General features: G+C 34.1%; 1 protein-coding gene across 1 annotated transcript in view; it reads right to left on the bottom strand.

Annotated features, from left to right (window-relative positions):
• Positions 1-26276, bottom strand: part of THEMIS (thymocyte selection associated) — a 179128-nt gene that overhangs the window by 126248 nt on the left and 26604 nt on the right. Inside the window, exon 2 of the mRNA XM_077769437.1 lies at positions 12671-12829. Within this exon, the coding sequence (XP_077625563.1) occupies positions 12671-12829 (159 nt within the window). The remainder of the gene's footprint in view (positions 1-12670; positions 12830-26276) is intronic.

Genomic DNA, 26276 nt, shown 5'->3' with positions numbered 1-26276 from the left:
TCAAAAAACCAAAAAAAAAAAAAAAAAAAATCACTCAACAACCAGCAAGAACAAGGAGCCCTGAGGAGGGGAGAAAATTCAATTTCTAGAGTTGCCATAGTATATTGTTTAAAATATCCAACTTTCAAAAACAAAGTATGAAACAGGCAAGAGAACAAGAAAGTGCAACCAATCCACTGGGAGAAATAAAGCAATCAATAAAAACTATTCCTGAGGAAGCCCAGACATTAGGTTTCCTAGAAAAAGAATCTAAATAAGCTCTTTTAAATGTGTTCAAAGAACTAAAGAAAAACTATGTCTAAAGAACTAAAAAGGAAGTATGAAAATGAAGTCTTATGAAACAGAGATATACATCAAATTTTAAGATAGGGTCAGTTGAGATTATTCATTCTGAGAAACAAAAAATTAAAAAGTACAAAAAAGAAATTGACAGAGCCTCAAAGACAAATGGGACACCATCAAGCATATCAATTTGTGAATAATGTGTGTTCCAAAAGAAGAGAAAGACATGCAAAGAATTTTAAAGAAATAATGACCAAAACCTCCAAAATTTGATGAAAAACATTCATCTACATATTCAAAAACTCAACAGATTCCAAATAGGATAAACTTGAAGATTCATGTCATTCTTATCAAGCTATTGAAAACCAAAGACAAATAGAGAATTTTGGAAACAGCAAAAGAGAAAGACATCAAGTATAAGAGTTTCTCGGTAAGATTAAAAGCTTATTTCTACTTTGAAACCATGAAAGCCAGAAATCATTAGGATGACATATTTAAGCCATTAAAAGAAAATAATTGTGAACCAATTCTCTATACAGAAAATGTATCCTTTAAAAATGAAAGTTTCTCAAAAAATTAAAAATAGAAATACCATATGAGCCAATAATTCTACTACTATTTACCCAAAGAAAATGAAAAACACTAATTTGAAAAGATATATGCACCCTTATGTTGCAGTATTATTTACAATAGCCAAGATATGGAAGCAACCTAAGAGTTCATCAACAGATGAATGGATAAAGCAGATGTGTGTGTGTGTGTGTGTGAATATTATGCAGCCATAAAACAGATGAAATTGTGCCATTTGCACAACATGCAAGGGCCCAGAGGATATTATGCTAAGTAAATAAATCAGATTGAGAAAGACAGATACTATATGATGTCACTAATATGTGGACTCTAAAAAACAAACAAACAAAAAGCAGAATCAGACCTGTAAATATAGAGAATAAAACTGATGGTTGCCAGTGGGCAGGAGTGTAGTGAGATGGGTAAAATGGGTGAAGGGGGGGTGGGAGATACAGGCTTCCAGATATGGAATGAATAAGTCACAGGAAAAAAAGTCACAGCATAAGAATATAATCAATGATACTGTAATAGTGTTGTATGGCGACAACTGGTACCCATACTTGTAGTGAGCATAGCATAATGTATGAAATTGTGGAGTCATGACATTGTACACCCAGAAATGATATAATATTGTGTGTTAACTACATCTCTAGATAACAAAACCTGAGAGAATTTATTACTATCCAAACTGCCACACAAGCAATCTTAAAGGAAATCCTTCAGGCTGGAGGACACGAGAGAGGAAATTTATTCTGTGTCAAGAAATAAAAAGTAGTAGTAAAAGTAGCTATCAATGTAAACAGCAAATAAAGCGTAAGTGTACTTTTCAAATATTTTTCCTATCTAATTTAAAAGGCAATTGCATAAAGAATAATCATAAATTATTGTAGAATTTATATAATATATAAAATATTATAATATATATAATCATAATTAAATGCCCACTATGTTGGTAGGCATATAATGCATAAACATAGTTTTTATGATAATAACAATTAAAAAGATAAGGTAGGGAATAAAACTACAAAGGAGTCAAATTATACATATAACTAAAATTCAATTAGTTAATCAAAACTAGATTTTTATAAATCTAGTTGCAATCCCTATGCAACCACTAGAAAACAACTAAAAATATATGGGAGGAAAAAGCACTGGGCTTCTGGTTTCTGGCATGGCATATAAAAAGTTTGGAAGTTGTTACTCTGCCCAACAAAAAGTAAAAAGCCAAACAAACTGAAAAATTAGCAACTATTCTTGAATCCATTAGAGAAGTGAGGTCAGAGGATGAACCAATGCTTCCAAAATTAGAGACAGATAGGCAAGTACAGAGAACCAGAACTTAACCAGAGAAGTGCATAGGAACAAATACCAGCCTAGAAAAATATGAGCTATAACTGCTAAAAGCTCAGAATAGACAAGTCTGAGAGAAAAAGCTCCAGGGTCCCAATCATAGGGGAGCTCTCATAATTTTGTAAGTTCTACCTCTAGGAATTTGACCAGGCTTTCACAGTAAATACTAGAGAAAAATCTCCTCATGCTTCTGGCAGGGGGAGAGAACACACACACACACACACACACACACACACACACGTTTCAAAATAGGTCAGAACATCCTGTTCTTCTTAATAAGGCTTGCCCTTAAGAGACACTATTGGTGTTTTATTAGGACTAAGTGACCCGGGGGAAGGAAAACATACAACTAACACCCACTCTAGCCTTCCACTCCGAAAATATGCAACTAAAACCTACTCTAGTCTTTCCCTTTGAGGGAATGGAAATACCCAGATCTAGCTGTTCTAGTCTTCCACATGTGAGAAGGGGAATACCCAACTCCACTGTAGCCACTCTTTCCCACATAAGGAATGGGGAACAAGACTGAGAAGAACTTGTGAAGTTCATAGTTCAGAGGCACAGGCCTATAAAAATACTGAGGCCTAATCATCAGACTATAGAATGCTTCCCCTCCGACCACACCTTACTATTACATTACTAAAGTCCTATTAATTACAGTCTCTTTCTACCCAGTACATAATGTCTGGCTATCAAGAAAAAGTTACAAAGCATTCTAAAAACCAAAAAAGATAACTGAAGAGACAGAGCAAGCTTCAGAATCAGACTCAGATATGGCAAAGATTTTGGGATAATCAGACCAGGAATTTAAAATCAATTATGATTAATATGATAGGGCCTAAAAGGATAATGTAGAAAAAGTGGGCAAAGTAAATAGAAATAAAGACACGCAAGACAGAAGCAAAAATAAATGCTAAAGTTCAAAATCACTATAATAGAAATAAAGAATGTCTTTGATGGGCTCTTTGGTAGACTGGACATAGCTGAAGAAAGAATCTCTGAGCTTGAGAATATGTCAACACAAACTTCCAAAACATAAAACCAAAAAGAAAATGAAAACACAGAACAGAATATCTAAGTATTGTGGAACAACAAAAAGGTGCAACATCTGTATAATGGGAATATAAATATATAAAGGAAAGAAAGAAAAATAAGAATAGTAGAAATATTTGAAGCAATGCCGGAGAGTTTTACCAAATTAATGTCAGACAACAAACCACAGATCCAGGAAGCTTGGAGAAAACTAAACTGGATAAATGAAAACAAAGAAACAAACAAACAAAAAAACCCCAGCTACATAGGAATATCATATTTAAACTGCAGAAAATCAAAGATAAAGAAAACATCATGAAATTAGCCAGAGGAATAAAACCCCTTGCATACAGATGAACAAAGAATCACATCCAACTACTCAGAAACCATGCAAGCAAGAGAGTAGAATGAAATATTTAAAGTGTTCAGAAAAAAAAAATCAACCTAGAATTCTGTATCCTGACAAATTCTTCTTCAAATGTGAAGGAGAATTAAGGACTGTCTCAGACAAACAACAACTGTGAATTTGTTGCCAGTAGATTTGCTTTGCAAGAAGTGTAAAAAGAATTTCTTCAGAGACCAGAAAAATTATACAGGTCAGAAACTTGTATCTACATAAAGAAAAGAACACCAGAGAAGGAGTAAGTGAGGGTGAAATAAAAACTTTTATTTTCTCATTATTAATTGATCTAACAGGCAAAGGTTTGTAATAATAGCAACAATGTATTTAATTATGTATGCTGAGCTATACGTATATGCTTATGTATAAGTGAAATGAATCACAGCAATGATATAAGGGACAAGAGGAATGATTTAGGAATATTTTGTTATGATAAAGTATTTACACTATATGTGAAGGAATATGGTGTTATTTGAAATTAGACTTGGATTAGTTGTAAATTTATATTGCAAGTCATATGACAAACACTAACAAAAGGTTATTTTAATCCAATAAGTATAATGGATATGCTAAGAAAGATTAGAAAATATAATCATACAAAATGTTCAATTAAACTACAAATGGCAGAGAATGTATGGAAGACAAAAATAGAAAAAAAGGAACAAAGGCAATAAAAAGAAAACAATAACAAATACTGTAGACATAATGTAACTATAGTCGATCCTTGAACAACATGGGTTTGAACTGTGCAGGTCCATTTATACACAGATATTTTTCAAGTACAGTACTAAAATATATTTTCTTTTCCTTGTGATTTTCTTAATAACAACTCATTTTGTCTAGCTTACTTTATTGAAGAATACAATATATAATATATATAATCTACAAAATATGTGTTCATAAACTGTCTATGTTTTTGGTAAGGGTTACAGCCAACTGTAGGCTATTAGTAGTTAAGTTTTGGAGGAGTCAAAAGTTATATGCAGATTTTCAACTGTGGGGAATTGCTGATCTAACCTCTACCTTGTTTAAGGATCACCTGGATAGCAATAATCAATAATTTAAATGTAATCATCAATAAATAATTTAAATGCCAATGGTCTAAATACATCAACTAAGAGACAGATTATCGGAGTCAATCAAATGACAAGACCCAACTATATATTTTCTATAAGAAATCCATTTTAAATATAAAGACACATATAGATTAAAGTAAAGAGATAGATAAAGATATACCATGGTAACACCAATCCAAAGAAAGCTGGATATTAATTTCAGACAGAGCAGACTTCAGAGCAAGAAAAGTTATCAGGAATAAAGAGGGGCATTATATAATGACAAAAGGTCACTACTCCAAGAAGACCTAACAATCCTCAATATGTATATGCCTATCCAAAAAAGTGTCAAAATATGTAAAGCAAAAACTAAGAGAACTGAATGCAAAAACAGATTAATCTAATATCATAGTTGGTGACTTTAACACCTCTATATTAAAAATAGATAAATCCAACAAGTAGAAAAAAGTAAGGACATAGTCGAGTTCAACAGCACCATAATCAGTGGATATAACTGACATCTATGGACACTTATCCAACAACAAACTACACATTCCTCTCCATTTCACACGTAACATTCACAAATATAGACCACAATCTGGGCAATAAAACACATCTTGACAAATTTCTAAAAATAGAATCATAATAATACATGCTCTCAAACCAGAGTAGAATTAAAATAGAATCAATCACAGAAAGACAACTACCCTCTCCCAATAAATAACACTTGGAATTAAAGAAAAAAAAAACTCAAGAGAAATTTTAAAATACTTTTAACTAAATAAAAATGAAAATACAACTTATCAACTGTAAAATGAAGTGAAAGCAGTGCTTAGAGGGAGACTGAATTAAATGAATATATTAAAAATAGGAGAGATCTAAAATCAGTCTCTAAGCTTCCACCTTAGAAAACTAGAAGAAAGGAAAACAAATTAAATCCAAGTAAGCAGGAGAAAAGAAATAATAAAAGTTACAGGAAAAATCAGTTAAGATGGAAAAGAAGAAATCAATAGGAAAAAGTCAACAAAAATAAAAGCTTTCTCTTCAGAAATGTCAATAAAATAGATAAGCCTCTAGACAGGTTAAAAAAAGAAAGAAAGCAAAGATACAAATTACTAAAGTCAGAAATGAAAGAGAAGACATCATGGACATTAAAAGGATAATAAAATACTATGAACAACTCCATGCCCCAAATTTGATAGCCTATTTGAGGTGGACCTATTCCTTGAAAGATACATTCTACCAAAACAAACACAAGAAGAAATAGACCATTTGAATGGTCTATGCTTATTAGTGAAATTGAATCCACAATTAATAACCTCCTCAAACAGAAAGCACCAGGACTAGACAGGTTCAATGGTGAATTCTACCAAATATTTAAAGAAGTAAGTCATACCAATTCTTCACAACATCTTTCAGAAGACAGAAGTAAAGGGAATATTTCCTAACTCATTCTTTGAGACCAGCATTATTTCAGTATCAAAACTGGGCAAAGATATAAGAAAAAATCACAGATCAGTATTTCTCATAAATATAGAAAATCAAACCCAACAATTTATAAAAAGAATTATACACCACAATCAAGTGGGATTTATCCCTTTATGCAAGGCTGGCTCAACAGCTGAGAGATAATTAGTGTAATCCCTCACATTATTAGGCTAAGAAGACTATCATATGATCATTATCAATAGATGCCAAAAGAAAGTGACAAAACCCAATATATATCCATTCAATATAGAAGGAAAAACAAAAACAAAAAACTCTTAGTAAACTAGAAATAGAGCAAAACTCCCTCAGCTCAATAAAGAATATCTTAAAAAACCCAAATCCAAAACCAAACAACAAAAAACAAACAAATAAACCTCCCAAACCTACTGATAACATCATACTTAAGAAACTAACTTTCCCACTAAGATCAAAAACAAGGCTAGGATGTCCCTTGTTTCTACTCCTTTTCAACACTGTGCTAGCTAATGCAATAAGAGAAGGAAACCAAAGGTGTATTGATTGGGAAAAACAAAATAAAACTATGTTCACAGATAATATGATTGTCTATGTATAAAAAATTGACCAAATTAACAACTGAGTGTACCAAGATTGTAGGATAAAAAGTTAATATCCAGAGGCACCTGGGTGGCTCAGCTGGTTAAGCGCCTGATTTCACTCAGGTCATGAACTCACAGTTTGTGGGTTCCAGTCCTGCGTCGGGCTCTGTGCTAACAGCTCAGAGCCTGGAGCCTGCTTCTGATTCTGTGTCTCCCTCTCTCTCTCTGCTCCTCTTCTGCTCAGTTTCTCTCTCTCTCTCAAAAATTAATAAACATTAAAAAAAATTTAAAAAAAGTTAATATCCAAAAATCAATCTCTTTCTTATATACTAGCAATGAACAAGTGGATTTTAATATAAATACAACCCTGGACAGCTCAGTTGGTTAAGCATCTGTGATTTGACTTTAGCTCAGGTCATGGTCTCACAGTTCGTGAGTTTGAGCCTTGTGTCTGTACTGTCAGCACAGAGCCTGCTTGGGATTTTCCGTCTCCCTCTTTCTCTCTGCCCCTTCTCCACTCATTCTCTCTCTCTCTTTCTCTCTCTCTCTCTCTCAAATAAATACTAAAAAGTGAATATAAAATTAAATTAAGTAAATAAAATAAAATAAAATAAATACACTCAAACAATGCTTGACAAAGGAGTAAAAGTAATACAATGGAGCAAAGAAAGGTTTTTCACTAAATGATGCTGAAACAACTGGACATCCAAATGAAAAAAAAAAAAAGAATCTGGACATAGATCTTACACCCTCCACAAAAAATAATTCAACATGGATCATAAACCTAAATGTAAAATGCAAATCTATAAAACTTTGAGAAAATCAGGCACCTGGGTGACTCAATAGGTTAAGAATTTGACTCTTGATCTTGGCTCTGGTCATGATCTCATGGTTCATGTGTTTGAGTCTAGCATCAGGCTCTGCACTGACAGTGTGGAGCCTGCTTGGGATTCTCTCCCTCTCACTGTCTTGTCTGTCCCTCCCCTGCTCTCTCTTTCTCTCTCTCTCAAAATAAATAAATGAACATTAAGAAAATTTTTTTAAACTTTTAGAAAATCTAGGTGACCTTGGGTCTGATGATGACTTTTTAGTTATGACACCAAAGACAATCTAGCAAAGAAATAATTAATAAGCCAGGCTCCTGGTTATTTTTTTTTCATTCTTGCCTGTAATTGATGCTGCCAAAAGAATAAGACAAGCCACAAAATAGAAGAAAATATCTGAAAAAGGACTTGTATCAAAAATATACAAAGAACTCTTAAAACTCAACAATAAGAAAAAAAACCTGTTTAAAAAAATGGGCAAGACTCTGAACAGACATTTCATCCAAGAATATATACAGATGGCAAATAAGTATATGAAAAGATGTTCAACATAGTATGTCATTAAAGAATTGAGAATTAAAACAATGATGAGATATCAAAGGTATGTGTATATATATATCAGAATAGCCAATATTCAAAACACTGACCACAAAAATATTGATGAGGATGTGCAACATCAGAAACTCTCATTCACTGCTGGTGGAAATTCAAGATGGTATAGCCATTTTGGAAGACAGTTGGCAGTTTTTTTTTAAACTAAATATATTCTTACCATATGGTCCAGCAATTATGCTCCTTGGTACTTAACCAAACAAGCTGAAAACTTATATCCATGCAATCACCTCCACATGAATGTTTATAGCAGCTTTATTTATAATTGCCAAAACTAAAAACAACCAAGTTGTTCTTCAGTAGGTAAACTCCTAAATAAATTGTGACACATCTAAACAATGAAATATTCAGTGTTAAAAAGAAATGAGCTATCAAACCATAAAAAGACTTTAAGGTATTTTGATATTGGGGAAGCTGTGCATATTTGGAGGCAGCTATCATATGGAAAATTTCTGCAACTTCTGCTCAGTTTTCCTATGAACCTAAAACTCCTCTATAAAATGGAGTTTTAAGTTTTAAAAAAAGGTAGGGGAGATAAAATGGTACACTAGAGGGGTGCCTGTCTGGCTCAGTAACTAGAGTGTGTGACTCTTGTTCTTGGGGTTGTAGATTCAAGCCCCACACTGAATGTAGAGGTTACTTAAATAAATAAAATATTTTTAAAAAGGTACATTAGGAAACATCTGTTTAACAAAAAATACCACAAAAAGCCCAAGACATATGGAAAATAAATAGCAAAATAGTAGATGTAAATCCTACTTTATCAGTAATTATATTAAGTATAAATAAATTAAACATTCCAATTAAAAGGCAGAGATTGGCAGAACAGATTAAATCTATCATCTGTTTGCTGCCTGTAAGAAACATACTTTAATTTCAGAGACACAAATAGTCTGGAGGTAAAAGAATATAATATAGATCATGCAAATAGTAATCAAAAGAGAACTGTAGTAACTACACTATTATCAGACAAAACAAACTTTGGAATAAAAATTTTACTAGAGACAAAGAATACTACATAATAATAAAAGTGTCACTTCATCAAGAAGAGTAACAATTAGGGGCGCCTGGGTGGCTTAGTCGGTTAAGCGTCCGACTTTCGCTTAGGTCATGATCTCGCGGTTCGTGGGTTCGAGCCCCGTGTCGGGCTCTGTGCTGACAAACAGCTCAGAGCCTGGAGCCTGTTTCAGTCTGTGACTCCCTCTCTCTGACCCTCCCCTGCTCACACTGTCTCTCTCTCTCTCTCTCCTAGAAATAAATAAAAACATTTAAAAAAAAAAAAAGAAGAGTAACAATTATAAGCACATATACACCTAACATCATAACCCCAGAATACATGAAGCAAAAGTTCACAGTAATAGTTGGAAACTTCAATAATAGTTGGAACTTTCAATAATAGAAAGATCTGGGCAGAAGATTCTTAAGGGAATAGAAGACTTGAACAGCACTACAAACCAATAGGCATCCGCAGAGCAACCAATAACAAAAGGAAATTTAGGAAATTGCCAAATAAGAAAGGATGTTTAAAATGTATATTAAAATACTTTTGACTTTAATTTCTGAGAGTTTAAATTGAGTTTTAAATAGAGTATAAATAAAGAGATGCTTCTATTGAAATTAATTTAAAAAATATTAGTGGCCTTAATTTCTTTTTCTCCCTAGTGCTAATGTACCAAAAATACTCCTATATTTGAAATCTCTTTCATCATCACTCTTTAAAAGAAAGTATATCATCACCAATCACTTTACCCCTCCATTTCAGCCCTGATGGTTACATTAAAAGTCGTTTTGTAGATAAATTTTTTTTAGAAACTTAAAATTTCATTTAATGTTTATTTTATTTGGGGGGGCAGAGAGAGAGGGAGACACAGAATTTGAAGCAGGCTTCAGACTCTGAGCTGTCAGCACGTGAACCCAACGTGGGGCTTGAACCCATGAATCATGAGATCATGACTTGAGCTGAAGTCTGACACTTAACCGACTCAGCTACCCCTAAGCCCCTGCAGATAATTTTCTTTAAATTGTTGCTCAGTTGATCCAAGCCTATTATGTAAATTGAAAACTCAAAAAAGATATTCTAAATAGTCACTCTGCAAATTAAACTGTTAATTAAAAAGTAAGTGATTTTGTGAAAAATCAGCTCTGCAGATATTGGATTTGCCAATCTCTATAGTCATATAAGCTAATTACCTATAATAAGTATTTTATTTAAATATAATAAATAATAATATATAAAATATATATATTCCCAAAAAATGTAGGTGTTTTCACTACTCTAATAAGAAACACTCTTTCTACTAGAAGATTCTAGTCATTATAACTTACTAAATATTTATTATATATGTCTTCTAAACACTGTGGGGATTATAGCAATAAAGAGATTCAGATTCTGTTGTCAGCAACGTTGCAATCTATTAAGCAGTTGGTTCTCATAAGACAAGCACACAAATAATTTCAATTACATTCAAAATGTGATAAATGCAATGATTAAAGCATGAAAGAGTATAGTGATTCAAAAAGAGAATTGTTACATCCAATTAGAATACTTGGGAAAATGTCCTATAAAGTCATGGTTTGCAACCTTGACTGCTCATTATTATCACCCTGGTAGCTTTAGGAAACTCTGGTAACCAGACTTCACTGTAGACTAAATAAAGCAGAATATCTCAGGCAAGTGGCCTGAGCATCATGATATTTTAAATCTCCTAGGTGATTGCAATGTGCAGCCAAGTTAGAGAACCATTGCTATAAAGGATGGGGGTAGGAAGGAGTAAATAAAATTGAACAATGGGTAAGATTTTAATTGAAAGGAAGAAGATACTGAAGAACATGGAAGAATCTTCTCCTCATATGGATAATTATTTTCATTCTTCAAACCAGAGCTCAAGTATAACATTCTTTCAAAAGCTTTTAAAAACTTATCTCCACTGCTGCTGCTGTTGATAATAATAATAATAATAATAATAATAATAATGGTAATAAAAGCTAACACATTTTTATAGCCCTTGCTATATGACAAGTATCATTCTAAGCACTTTAAATATATTTCAATATTTAATCCTCCCCAAAACACTAGGAGATAGATATTATTATTACTCCCATTTTTCATCCGAGGAGGGTAAATAAGTTGGCAAGGTTATACAGCTAACAAGTGGCAGAATTGGAATTCAGAAAAAATGACTTCAAAATCCATGTTGAAACATGGCTAACAAGAGTTAGATATTCCTCATCAAGGCTCTTATGGAATCAATGCATATTTCAATCATACCATTAATCACATCATATTGTAAATTTTTACTAGATTTTCTCCTCAGCTAATCATTTATTCATTCATTCATCCATTCAATAAACAACTATTGGAAATGTGGTTGGTACTAGATACACAAAGTCATATATGTGATACTTTATCTGTTCAGAAGTTTTAGTCTAGAGGAGAGGTCAGCAAACTACAGTTCGCAGGCCAAATTCTTCCGGCCACTTGTTTTTATAAATACATGTTTTATTGAACCACAGCATGTCCATTGGTTTACAGATCACCTATAGCTTCTTACATGCTACAGCATCAGAGTGGAATGATTGTGACAGAGACCATCTGGTGGCAAAGTCTAAAATATCCACTATGTTTTTTTTTATTAAAAAAAAAAAAACTTTTGCCAACCCCTGGTTTAGGGAATAAGGCAAATAAGAAAATCATCAATGGGGGCACCTGGGTGGCTTAGCTGGTTGAACATCTGACTCTTGATTTTGGCTCAGGTCAGGATACCAGGGCTGTAGGATTGAGCTCCAAGTCAAGCTCAAGATTCTCTCTCTCTCCCTCTGCCACTCCCTCTTTCTTTCTCTAAAATAATTTTTAAAAATAAGAAAATCATCAATGACTATCCAATAAGTTACATGTAATTGGTAACCAAGATATTATGGGAATATAAAATATATCTAGAGTAGGTTATATATATATATACATATATATATAATGGAATATTATTCATTATTATGAATATTGGAATAATAAAATAATATTATTTTATTAATGAAATTATTATTGAAATATTATTATAATAAATTATTAATGAAATAATATTTTATTAATGAAATCTTACCATCTGCAACAACATGGATGGATCTAGAGAGTATAATGCTAAGTAAAATAAGTCAAAGAAAGACAAATCCTGTAAGACTTCACTCATATGTGGAGTTTCTCTTAACTATAGAGAATAACTGATGGTTACCATAGGGAAGGTGGGTAGGATACTGGGTGAAACAGAAGGGGATTAAGAGTAGACTTATCAAGATGAGCACTGAGTAATGAATAGAACTGCTGAATCACTAGATTGTACACCTGAAAGCATATAACATTGTATGTAAAAAAAATTCTAATTTTTTTCATCCACTTTCCTAGAGTGAAAAAAAAAATCTATCACTTTGTATTGTTTTCAATTGTATAGATGTATATATCTATTAACAATAGTTTTACAAATGTGAAATGGTTGCAATTTACTGTACCTGGAAAATTCATTGGCAGCTCAAACGGTTGTGGATGTTCACAACCCTCAATGGGCTCACAAATTTCAGCTATGATCTTCTTAATTTTGAGACCAATAATTTTAATTACTTCTCCTGTTGATAAACAGCATTCATTTCCAAACATTTCATAAATGGAACCTAAAAAAAGGAAGAGTTGAAAAACTTTTTAAAAAAAGAAATAAGGAAGAACAAAGTAGGAGTCTAAAGCCTTGTATAAAGTGTTTTTATTCAGTTCCTTTCCTAGCTACCTACTAAACAGGACTTTAATCAAGCTTGGCAAAGTGTACAGCATGTACTAAGAAAAATATTAGATTTTCACTTCATGCACTGGGCAAAGTATAAACAACCTTATTTTTGTTATTATTGTAAATTAGATTTATGGTTTCCTCAGCACCTTTAGCTCATCATTCCAAGGTCAAACTACAAACATGTCTTCCCTTGCAGGGATTTATGATCTATTTTTGCTGGGTCACAGAATTAGGTTCCTATGAATCAACAATGATCTAAGTATGTATTGCAAACAAGGTTGTATTACAACCCGAGATCCAAAGATAGAAGGTCTGTACACCAGAGCCTTATATTAAAAGCATCCAATCTATTTATTAACCTGTTTTTCTTCATCATTGTGAAAACAAGACTTTTTGTCCATTTTATCTCTTGATTTTTGACAAGCTGGGAACATCTCTTGATATCTTTATGGCAATAGGGGGCAGACCAGCCCAGATAAACTGAAAGCTTCACTTTAGTTCAGAATTTCAGTCTCTTTCCTAATAAACCTTTTATCATTGATACTAAAGTTAAGCTTTTCATCCATTTATTTTCCTTTTATATCTCTTGATGGAAGGAGAGTGAGCAGTGAAATAACCAGAACATCAACAAGAGGAAAGAGGAGAGGCAAAAATTCTGGGTAATCTACTCCAAGTAAAAAGGGAACAACTCAAGAACTACATCTCTGAGGCATTATTCTTTATACCTAAACAGTAAATGAAAGGCTGATGTAAAAAAACATTACAGAACTGTGGGGATTTAAACATCAGTTTTTCCCTACTTCCAATATGATGTATATCCTCTTTACTACACTAAAATGTGAACAATATGAGTACAAGGTTTCAGGTTCCTTTGTTTGCTTTCAGAATTCTTCTTTATAGAACCCCCTCCTCATAGTATCTTACCTGATATATAGCAGGCACTGAAAACATTTTTATAGCATCAATGGTTAACTTAAAAGTTATTAAGAGTGCTATCCAATCTAGCATTAAATGACTCTGCAATTGTATCGGAGTGTCAACAGGGAGTAGGGGCCCACTCAAATCAGAGTAATTTAAGGAGATTTTAACAAAGAGGCAATTTACACAGAGGCACAGACAGTTCTGGGCAACACAGGAAAATAAATATCCTGACCTCACTCTTCTCCCTCCATTTGATCCTCTGCCAGGGTACCCTGCTTTGGCCAAAGTCAGCCAGAAGCCAGAAGACAAGAGACCTGCTGATGCTGCCACAGAAGTCCGTCTCCAAGGTAGAGAGTGGAAATGAAAGTCCAGCACACCATCCTTCCTGCCCAGTATTTAATGAGCGCCATTTTTTGCAAATATGCTAGTATATCTGCTCCTCAAGTCCTGAGTAGATACTTTCATAACTCCCTCCTTTTCTCATACTATTCCCTTAACTATGTATGTGTTCAAAATGTTCATTAACTCTCACACATAGTGTTGTCAACTGTCTCATATCTTTTGTGGAACAACCGGAATAAATAATAAAATAGTACTAAATGTACAGGGACATTTTCCTCCAATGACCTCAGAACAGCTATTTTTTATGATCCTCATTTGGCACTTAATCATATACTAACATTTTATATCTTCAGTATTATCTCATCCTGTACTTACCTTTTTATGACTTTAGTTTGTATTACTCTCAATTCAAACTTCATGAATTGCATAACTATAACACATCCACCACCCTTCCTCATTCATTCAGCAAACTTTAATGAAAACCTACTATGTTTCAGGCATTGTGATTGGTGCTAGGTATCAGAGATAAAATGCATAACCTCTTCCTCCCAAGAAGCCCCATCTTGAAGCAAACAGAAAAGTAAACACATTGAAACTATTATGAGAAAATTATAACAGAAAACACAGCACATTGTGGGAGAATACTGGAAGCATTTAATTAAACAATTACAAGGCAAAGAGATTAGAGAAGGATTAGTGGAGGAGACAAGAGCTGAGCTGAGCTTTAAAGGAAGGAGCACAGATGCTGGGACAGGCAGAAGACACAGTATTGAAAAGGCATTGAGATGTGAAAGTGTTTGATATGTTCTGGAAATTTTAAGTAGTTTGTTATGTCTCAAATGTAAAGTAAGGAAGGGTAAGGAAAGGGAAGGAAGTCCAGATCATGCGGGATCTTTATGAGATTACCAATAAACAGAAAGGTCAAAATCTGATGCAACCTCAAAGTCAAAGAATCTAAATTTTTGGTTATCTGGGTCCAGGTACTGATATCAATTTGATGCGAGGTCATATATATCTAGAGGCTTGCTATCCAAAGTGCGGTCTACTGTCTTACCTAGGAGCTTGTTAGATTCTTGGCATGACCCCAGAACTCCTGAATCAGAACCTGCATCTTTAACAAGATCTCCAGATGACACATAAATACATTAACATTTGGAAAGCTGTGATCTAGGCCACAGCTGTATAACTGAAAAAAAGTCTTTGTTCTGAGACTGTTCCAAGTTAACCAGAAAGGGAAGGGCCTGCCACACAAAAGCATTTAGTGAAATTGAGCTGGAAGATGTTGTAAATGGGGACAGGGAAAAAGAAAGATTTTAAGTAGGGAAGTGACATGGTAAGATTTTTCTTTGTCACATGAAATAGAACATTAGTTGGAGTCCATTAGGCTTAATGCCGATGCAATGAGTGTCTACCTATAGATGTAATGTATACCCGACTGCCTGACTTGGAATGCTGTCTTTCTCTCAAAAGTTCCATTGGAATTCAAAACTAAAAGATGAATTTCTGTGAGATTATATACCAGTTCACAAGAATATAAGCCAGAGAATTCTAGGAGGAGAAAATTCTATGAGTATTAGTCACCACACAAAAAGCTTTTGACTCTTCAGGTCTCTTTCCAAGAACCACTCCTTTTGAAAGAAAAAAGAAGTGACTTCTTCCAGTGATATAAGGAAAAGAACCTCATGCAAATACTAATCTTTTATATTTACCTTATTTGTGACTTTCAATTTTCTCTAACCAAGAATGCTGTTAATTTATTTTTAATAAAGTGGTCACTGACGCACAACACTAAAAAGAAACATTATGTCCATGAAAGGTAGCAAGAGCATACAGCAAATCACAAATCCCTGAAACTTGAAGGGTTCCTGTACTCTTTACCATCAACATAATATCTCCTACACTGTATTTTTTCCTCAGTGAAAATATAAAATGGTTAATATTTAAAATAGCCAACTTTCATAATCTCAGAATGAGCACATATAACATATGCAATTGCCTTTTAAAAATTTGCTGAGATATGCCTGAACTATGTGTTTATGTATAATACAGATGTAGATATTAAAATAGTTTTCATTTCATTTTAACCATGACATATATTTTGAATATGCAAATCTCGAATCTATTAAATCTTTATAGACTGATTCTTTCCAAGTCAGAGCATATGTATTCAGGATAATGCCAAACATCAGAGGAAGCTGGAACAAAGCAGCCTGTTTTCAGTGATCAAACATCGCCCCTGAAGGCTGTAATGAAAGAACCATGTGCCTTTGAAATCACCTTTTCTGTAATGCTACTTTGCTCACTAAAAACGACACATTAATATCCTTTTATGAGCTCATCCCTTATTTGACAATCCATATAAGCAATGCTATGATCACATTGGAACAGCCAAAACAATTGGTTCAATAGATTTTCTTCCATTTCACATACAAAGGTAAAAGCGTGTAGCAGTCAGGGAGAAGGAAACTTACATTGTTTAGAGGCTATGTTTCCCTTTACTCAAGATGTACCCATTCCTTCCATTCCCCAGTTCCTTCCCCTGCCCTACCAGGTCATTCACTCACCCCTTTACCTCCTCATCAGCCTTTCAAACTTCAACAAAACCCAAAGATTCAGCTCATATTCATCATCTTCAAAGTTTTTCTTGATTCTCACACTTAGGTGAGAATTAATTCTCTCCTCTGTGCTCTAAAGCAGTTTGCATATATCTCCATTATAACCCCTATGTCATTAGTATCACAGCCCTTATGTGATTATTAACACAGCCTGCTATTGGATATTATCTTCTACCCACTGATATTATGTATGTTTTAGAATTAATCATGAGTCCCTACAGAAGCAATATCTCTTAACTATTTTTATACCTATCCTCACATTACACACAACTAGTAACACAGTTTTTGACACTTAGTAGATCCTTGGTGAATACTGAATTATATATAACTTAGCTTTACTGTAAAATGACAATAAATTATTGTGAATATAGTAGAAAGCATGATTAACCACCATATCATTTGATACATTTAATATCAACCGTAAAAGCATATGTGAGATTAGCGAGACAAGGCATATTAGGATGGGTAATTCTATAATATGAATCTCTTACTCATTAAGTTTCCCATTGTACCATTAAGTTTACTATCTTTATATTGCTGAACTTGAAGCTGGTGCTCATGAAATAATCTGAGACAGATGTAGAGTTAAGAAATTATATCTGCAAAGTTTGACTGATACTGTATGACAGTGTATATAGAGCCATGTCAGATTGGGATTGCCAGTGAAGATGTGTTTTTACTCCTCATAAACAGGTGTGATTATTTTTTCTTCACCCAAGAATAGTACAAATTACCAAGAAGAATCATTCCCGTAGAGGAAACATGTAAATATTAAATAATTTTATTAACAATGTCATCCCTAGACTTGGTGGTTGATAAGGCATTCATTAGAGTGATAAATTCAATTTTCTAAATTAATCTCTAGACAGTTTACTGTGGACATAAAGCTTGAAGTGGCCTATGGCTGTAACAGACATTTACATAGCCAGTCTTCCATAAAAAGTCCATCTCCATCCCCTGTAAAGCAGAGACAAAATTACTCCCACCATATGAAGAATATGCCTAAAAATAGATAGATGAACATGATATTGGAATGCAATATGGAAATAAGAAGGCATGAAACAGTAAGCTTGCAGTTTTACTAGGGTTGGATTCTACCAGTTGACACTGGATATACCAGAGAGAGTATATAAATTTGAGCATTGACAGGGAATGATCTTGAAAGGTCATACAGACTCCCTTACCCTGTTACCAAAATATCAATATAAAGAAGGCAAAACTTTGGCATCAGGTAGTAAGAAAAATGATGGCCACACTAAGAAAAATTAAAGTATAATCTCTCACATCTCTATAAATATGGGGTTCTTCTTGTGAGATGGGCATTTAAGTGTTATTCAGAAAGTTCAAGCTTAAGGACAGGAATATGCTAGAACCTATAGTGAATGTTGGTGAGCCTTTAGAAGTATAAACATGGAGCCCAACTATATAAAGAGCACAAATGTCCATTGACTGATGAATGGCTAAAGAAGATGTGGTATATATAAAAATGGAATATTGTCCAGCCATCAGAAAAAATGAAATCTTGCCATTTGCAACAGTGTGAATGGAGCTAGAGTGTACTATGCTAAGTGAAATAAGTTAGTCAGAGAATGACAAATACCATATGACTTCACTCATATGTGGAATTTAGGACACAAAACAGATGAACTACAGGAACAAAAAAAAAGGGAGTGAAAAAAAAAACATAAGAGGCTCTTAATGATATAGAACAAACTAAAGATTGATGGAGGGAGGTGGGTAAGGGGTGAGCTCAATGGCTGATGGGTATTAAGGAGGGCACTTGCCATAATGAACACTGCGTGTTATACATAAGTGATGAATTACTAAATGCTATTCCCAAAACCAATATTGCACTATATGTTAACTAACTAGAACATAAAAATTTGGCTGAAAGCTAAGAGACAGAGAGAGAGAGAGAGAGAGATTGAAAGAAGTATAAACATGGAAAAGCAATGAAAGCCGCAATAGGTTAGAAAGGCTGAAGTCTGAGAGCCAATATAGCAGATTGAAATAGTAGTGAGGCCAGAAACCAGAAAATGTTCACTTTTCAACCACTCTGTGTTACGTGTGTGACATTTAAAAAACTAAGTTTTAGGGGCCCCTGGGTGGTTCAGTCGGTTAAGCGTCCAACTTCACCTCAGGTCAAGATCTCGCAGTTTTGCCAGTTTGACCCCCCTGTCGGGCTCTGTGCTGATAGCCAAGAGCCTAGAACCTGCTTTGGATTCTCGATCTCCCTCTCTCTCCGCTCTCCACTGCTCACACTCTGTCCCTCTCTCTCTCAAAAATAAATAAACATTAAAAAATTTTTAGATAAGTTTTAGTGGTTGAAGAACAAAAACTCATGGTTTCACCCAAGTTTTAACCCTCAAAATAATATCATAAATAGTATTACAATTTTTACATGAACAATGTAGCACTGGAAGTTGGTTTATTATTCTAGGAAGAACTTGGTTTCAAGAACACTTTACATACTTTAATAAAATTGCCTATGTTTTATATCCTAAATATTAAAGCTACTATAGACTTCTATAGCCATCTAAAACAATAAACCTGTTCTCTTCATCTCATTTAATGAATATAAATATACTGATTGAATTGATTATACATGGGCTCCAATGCAATGAATATGTTCATTCAACGCATAAAAATTAAGCTCTACTGTATTATAAATTTTCCTTAAGTTCATTAGCATTGAACACTTCATTAAGTATTCTGCTTATGAAATATGGTTGAGAAATTGAGAATAAAGGTTTAGAAGTTTTGTAAGAATTTTGAAGCTATTTAGATATGCTTACATTTTCTATGTCTTTAGTTTTTTAATTTTACTTTTATAATACTTCATTTATACTGCATTTTTAAATAAAAAGTACCAGCCAACAATGGACTGGGAAAGCAAGAGAAATTGGTCCTTCACTACAGCAGGTTGACTCTAAACTATTAGGTACACATGTATGACCACAGACAATGCAGGGAACCAGGAAATGGTCTTAGGGAGTTAGAAAGTTAGAGTGAAATCTGAGCACACTGGCAAAAGGAAAGTTTTAAATGAATATACTAAGTCTTAACCGGTATTATTAACTCATCTATCTTAATGTCACCAGCAGCCTGAGTGCCCTGACTAAAAAACACAGGAATTTTAATCAACTTGACAGTAGTAGCTCTAATTGAAAATTATTACATTGGCATTCTAATTTGTACATTATACTCTTCTGACTGCATGAGGCAGTGCTTGAACCTAATTGACCCTGGAATTTTGAGTTTTTGGAACTACACAGCTAAGATCCAAAGCCATGAGCAGGTAAAGTCCCCTCGGAGATGAATTCCATGAGTTCTATCTAATTAGAGTGCCAAGTATTCTGCATGACAGACATGGCAAATATCTAGACTATATTCTACCATTTTCCTCTCCCAGCACTAATCACCCATGGCATATTTCCAGCTGAATCCCAACGAAGCTTAATAATCCACTTCAGCATAAAGTTCCAGGTGACCATCCATCAACTGAAGGTAGCGTGCCAGGTGTGAAATATTTGCAGTCCAGTCCTGCACTGAGACTCATCTTGTTTTAAGTCTCCTTGGCTGATATTTATTTGTTAGTTTGCTTGTTTATATTTTTAAAGATTTTTAATCCTCAGATTGAGCTAATTTACTCCCAAAGGTTTAGTGACAAGAAATCTGGCAGAAGAATACAGACTCCCTGAATCTATCATTTTTTCCAGGGCAGCTGTCTGAATTGAGGCATAAAACACTTAACTTGATAACAATCACAGCTTCGTATAGCCGGATGGCAGCCATAGGATGAATTTCAATTTCATTTACATCTCTAAGCACAGTGCTGTTAATTCTAATGATCTCTTGAATCACTGAGTTTCGGTGTCAAACAGGAGCTTAAATACCATCTAATCCTACCTACATTATTACAATGACTGAGTCTCTATACAGTATCTCTACCAAGTAGTTGTCCAAACTATAGTTGAACACTTCCACTGATTGAATTCCAAGTATTTCAAGGTAAATTACTCCATTTTTGAGCAATTCTCACTGTTAAAAACCTCCACATTTTATTAAGTGCAATATGTGTTCCTATACGATATACAGAATAGAACTATTTTTAGCCATTGGAATCATACAGAAAACAACCATTTAATTCTTCTTGATGGCAGCCTTAAAATGTTTGAAGATAGCTGTCACAGTTATCCTTTCTAACAAATCAATCTGTCAAATAACTGAAATATGTTCAGGGCCACTCCTTACAGTATAAGTTGCCCCATTATAAAACTATATATAGTGCAACTTACATGAACGTGAATGGCATTCTCTGAGTTGTATAACATGGTATCATGCTTCTCAAAAAGTGTGCCCTTGAGTGTTTCAGGGAGGGTCAATAGTGCCTACTGAGGAGGTCTTTCTTCGTCTTTTTTGTTTTAAGTTTATATTGAGAGAGAGAGAGAGATTGCGCAGATGTGCACATGTATGAGTGGGGGAGGGGCAGAGAGAAAGAGAATCCCAAGCAGGCTCTGAACTCAGCATAGAGTCCAACATGGGGCGAGAACTCATGACCGGAGAGATCATGACCTGAGCCTAAATCTAGGCAGGCACTTAGCCGACTAAGCCACCTAGGCACCCCCCAAAGAAAATTTCTTGCCATGAAACTAAAAATCTTTGTATGAAGAATAAGGCAGCCATTTCACACTGGCAATATTTAGCTCTGCCAACCAGTAAGTCAAAGTAATTTTTATAGAAGAGAAAGTAAAAATGTCCTAAGGCTGAGTAGTAAATTTAAGGAAATAATACATCATCAGTAACTGGATTTTTCCTCTGCATTTCTTCCACCACTAAAGCCAAGACATGAAGTTTATTTCCCAAGTCAAGGAGAGAGTTTTGTCAGTATTTAGTTCTTAGATTCAAAGAATTTATCAATACTTGGGGAGATAATAATCCTGAAAAAGTAGACTTTATTAGAGGGGGAAAAATGTCTTTTTCACAACTGCCAAAATCTTTTTATGTGAGTGTAAGAATCTAGTAATGGAATATTATCATATAGTAGATTGTAGACAGGGGAGACTCAGTGCATGACATAAAGGAAATGCCTGTCCAATTGCAAAAGAATTAGGATTTTTAAAAATTCCAATGATGAAAAAAACCCAATATTCTATTTTTTGTTTTCAAAATTTGTTCTTTGTGCCATACCAGGAAAAAATTAGTTCTGTAAATCAGAGCTTTTGATTTACAAGAGCTGTTTCTTACTGAGAGAAGTAAAAGCCCGGTCCTGAAGAGGAAGATCATAGAATCTATACTCTGAAGTTAGTTTGTAAAGAGAATAGAGGAATCCCAGGCTATCTTTTGGGAGGCCAGCTGGGAAGGAGAGAGGTGAATTCAATGGAGAGTCATCTTGAATAAGATTAGTTGGGGAGAGATACAGAGACTGCCATAAGTAGCCCTCCTAGTGTCTATGATCAACTCCAGGAATCTGTGACTGCAGTCTGGGACAAATGACCTTTCTAATAAACACTAAATTAACATGAAAAAACAAGCTTACTTTCTCAGCTCCTCACTTCTGTCTTTTAAGGGCCTCTTTCAATAGCTGCCTAAATGTCCACCTTCAGGTTTGATGACTTACCAGAAGGACTCAGAGAATTCAGAAGAGCTGTTATACTTACACTTACAGTTTATTGTAAAGAAATGATACAGATCAGCAGAAGACAAGGTTCCAGTTGTCCTTTCTCACTGGAGTCACATGCATAGAATTTAATTCTACCAAAAATGGTGAATGACAACATAAATAAATTATTGTCAACCAGGGAAGTTCACTTGAGCCTTGGTGTACAGGGATTATATTAGAGGTTAGTCACATAGTCATGGAGCATCCATATGACTGACCTTAATTATTCAACATTTAGCAACCCCCCCCAGAGGTCAAACTAATACAGCATGATCCAGAGCCCCAGGCAAATAAGAACTGACATTTACCATAAGTCACATCATAATCATAGGCTATCTAGACTGGCCCAAGTTCTAAAGTATACACTCTTATCAGGCAGGATATTCAGAAAGAGCCAGTCAAAGGCCAATCTTTTCTTTAGATTGTGCAGTTTGAAAACTCAAAGACTGCTGAGTTAACCCTTTACTATACACCATGTGTCAAGATTTTGTTGAAGCTTGTCAGAAGTTGTCCAAGACTTGTAAAGAGCAAAAACAAATAACAGCTGTCCTTTTAGTGGAGAGCTGAATATCATCTAACAGACTTTTTAGAAACTGTCTGATTCTATAGAGATACGCAGCTTTGAATATCATTACATTGGCTTAAGGAAACTGATGGAGAGTGGATGATACTTAACCATAGCAATGCAAATGATTATTTTCCATTGAAATAAAAATAGATTTTTCCATTATACATAAAATTGACCTATGCCATGTACAAAAGATAACCCTAAATATTGCATATTCAAGGATGATAATCAGGTTTGAGCACTGGAAAGTTTATTTCAGCATTTCTGGTTGTATTTTTGCATATGTGTATGTGTGTATTTGAAGTGGTTTTAATATCTCGCTGGTTCTCTGATTTAGTGAGTTTAATAAGGTCTTTCATGTGTTCCTTTTATGTTTATATGGGAGTGATGTTTTTATCTTTGTGAAAAATTTTACTCTATCCGTCTTACATTAGTTGCACAGGGTCTACTTCTTTTCAATATGTCTACTTGTTTGTAATGGAGAGTGGGATCCCTGATTCCCAGAAGTGCATTGATAATATGATAAGCAGATTCAGTGTCTACATTTGGGTGGAAATGTAAAGTGTTGAAACTCACTACCCTTACATATGTAAAGTGTTGTATACGACTTATACTGTAGATTTCCTTTTTTGTTTTTGTCTGTTTGTTTGCCTGTTTTCCCTTCCCTGTTTTCTGATTTACTGAAGAATTTTTTAAAAATAATTGATAGGTAAAGAGAGAAGATCTCTATTGTCCTCAAAATATATTAAATGTACTCAAATCCTTCTATCATGTGTAATATTCGTTATAAGGTACCTATGTAAAATGTCTATAGTTTTATTCAGGGAATAAATTTTTTTAATTTTTATTTTAATTCCAGTTAGTAACCTACAGTGTTATATTAGTTTCATGTGTATAATATAGTAGTTCAAAACTTCCATACATCACCCTGTGCTCATCTTGACAAGTGCACTCCTTAATTTCCATCAACCTATTTGACCCATCCCCCCACCCTCCTCTACTCTGCTAACCGTCCGTTTGTTTTGTATAATTAAAAGTCTGTTTGTTGATTTGTCTCTCTATTTTTCCTCTTTGCTTATTTGTAAAAATTTTAAAATAAACACTGATTAAAATCATTATATAGTTATGTGACTTAATAACATAATTTATTTTTGCAGATCAAGTAATTTTTCTTATAAGCCTTTTCCCATTAAAACAAGTCTGCAACAGATAAAATTTCAATATCATTTTAAGAATGATGTTTTTTAATTTTATGTTTGAAAGAATCAGATTGAGAAATTTCAAAACACAATAAAATTCTAAAGTTCATTTTAAATATTAAATCACCCTATTTAAAGAGCTCACTGTCCTCATAATTCTATAAAGTTTTGAAAACAGTGAAAGTTTCATATCGAATTGAGCTAACAGGTATAATATTTAAAGAACTCCCAGTACTCAATCTTATAATCAGTAAAAATCATCTAATGAGATCCTACACAATTCAGAGCATAATACCAGAAACTAAAAATACAAAAAGTCGACCAACCAGCCAAACAAAAACAAAAGATCATTTTTCTTTGGGAAGTTTACATGTTAGGTCACTGGAAATTGAAGACACACACAAATAGTAAAGAACGAAAACAAGTAAACTAGTAGACACGTAGAACTGGCTAAACCTACTAAAGTTTTCTGATATTTAATAGAACTGATAGTAGCCAGAAAAAAGGGGGGGAGGTTATTATTCTATAGAAAAGAAAATTTGAGTACTCCTTTCTGAAGCTGTTTCTTTTGGGCAGAAAAAAGCATGAACTCCTTTAGTTATACAAACCATTGTTCTTGGAAAATCTGTAAGTCAACCAGTGACTTGAATGCAACTGTGCTTAGCCAAATGATTTCTCTGTAATATTAATTGATGTGTTTGAGCCAAAACTCTTTCTCTACACTGAGAAACAAAATAATGAAGGGTTGTGAACCCATCCCCAAGAAGCTGAATTCAGCTGCTGAAACAAATCACAACAACAGTTGTTTAACAAACAAGCAAGTATCTATTTCTACACAGCGGAAACCTTCCTTATCACAAAAAAGGAGAGAGTAGATACAATTAAGAGGACAGTTAACAGACTCTCGTCCAAAAGGTAAGGGAGAGGTATGTATATTTCATGAGTTAAATTAAGCTGCACTATGTCTGTAAATCTTACATTACAGAGGTCAGGGACATATATTTTTCTTTGAAATACCAAAGCCTGTTGTTGAGGTGAGACTGCAGGATGGAATTTCAGGGCTGATCTTTATCTCTGCCAGGGAGATACAATTATCAAACCCACACAGACAAAGGCACCAATGCAAGCATAAAATTTCTCAATCCATTTATTCCTAGGCATTTAACTAGGTAAAATTACAGATAAGAGTGCCACTCTAGAGTCAGGTTCAAATCCAGGACTCAGATTTAATAGATGTATGACCTCAGGGAATACCTTCAACTGTAAAATGGAGATAGTGCCTCAGTTTCCTTACCTTTAAAATGATACTATTAATCTTACTTTAAATAGTTACTTTGAGGATCAAAGAAGGTAATTTTAAATGCATATGGACCAGCACCTGGCATCGATTAAGGGCTTACTAAATATTAGCCATCATTGATGTCATCGTTATTATTGCATATGATGGTAAGACTGAATAAATTAGTATATGTTATAGTATTGTAAGCTGGTGTGATTTTCTTGGTCAACATGACAGATAAGTGGGTTCTTATGGATGAGGGTGGGTTTTCCCTAAATTAAAAAAAAAGATATTTTCTATGTCAATTATCCTAAGAAAGGAAGATTATGGAAAATAGAAACTTGAGAATGGCAATGAACTTTATTCCCGGCTTGTACCAATGAAATTTGGTATGCCACGAATGGGTTACAAGGGTGCCGACATACTGAACCCCTCATTCTTTGAAGTAACCAACTGAGGTGGTTCTGGGATGACTGGTGGCCTTGGATGGTAACCTCTGGCTGTAGGTTGCCTTGTCTATTTACCACACGTGCCAAACAAGTACTCCTATTATGTATATGTGTCTGACATAATTTAAAGAGTTGGGAGGAAAGGTCTAGGAACACTCCTAGTGAAAAAGATAAATCTTTTCTTTCATATGGAAGTTGGCTGAGAAGTAACTGTTATACTAGGAAAGGTTACAGCTCTATAGCCATTCAGAAAGCCACCCTGAATGACACTTTGTGTGCTTATCAAATTATTCTTTCTTTTT

Source organism: Crocuta crocuta, unplaced genomic scaffold (genome assembly GCF_008692635.1).
Source record: "Crocuta crocuta isolate KB4526 unplaced genomic scaffold, BGI_CrCroc_1.0 scaffold646, whole genome shotgun sequence".
Classification (NCBI taxonomy): domain Eukaryota; kingdom Metazoa; phylum Chordata; class Mammalia; order Carnivora; family Hyaenidae; genus Crocuta; species Crocuta crocuta.
The sequence above is the reverse complement of the archived record's forward strand: the minus strand, read 5'-3'. Positions and strand labels throughout refer to the sequence as shown.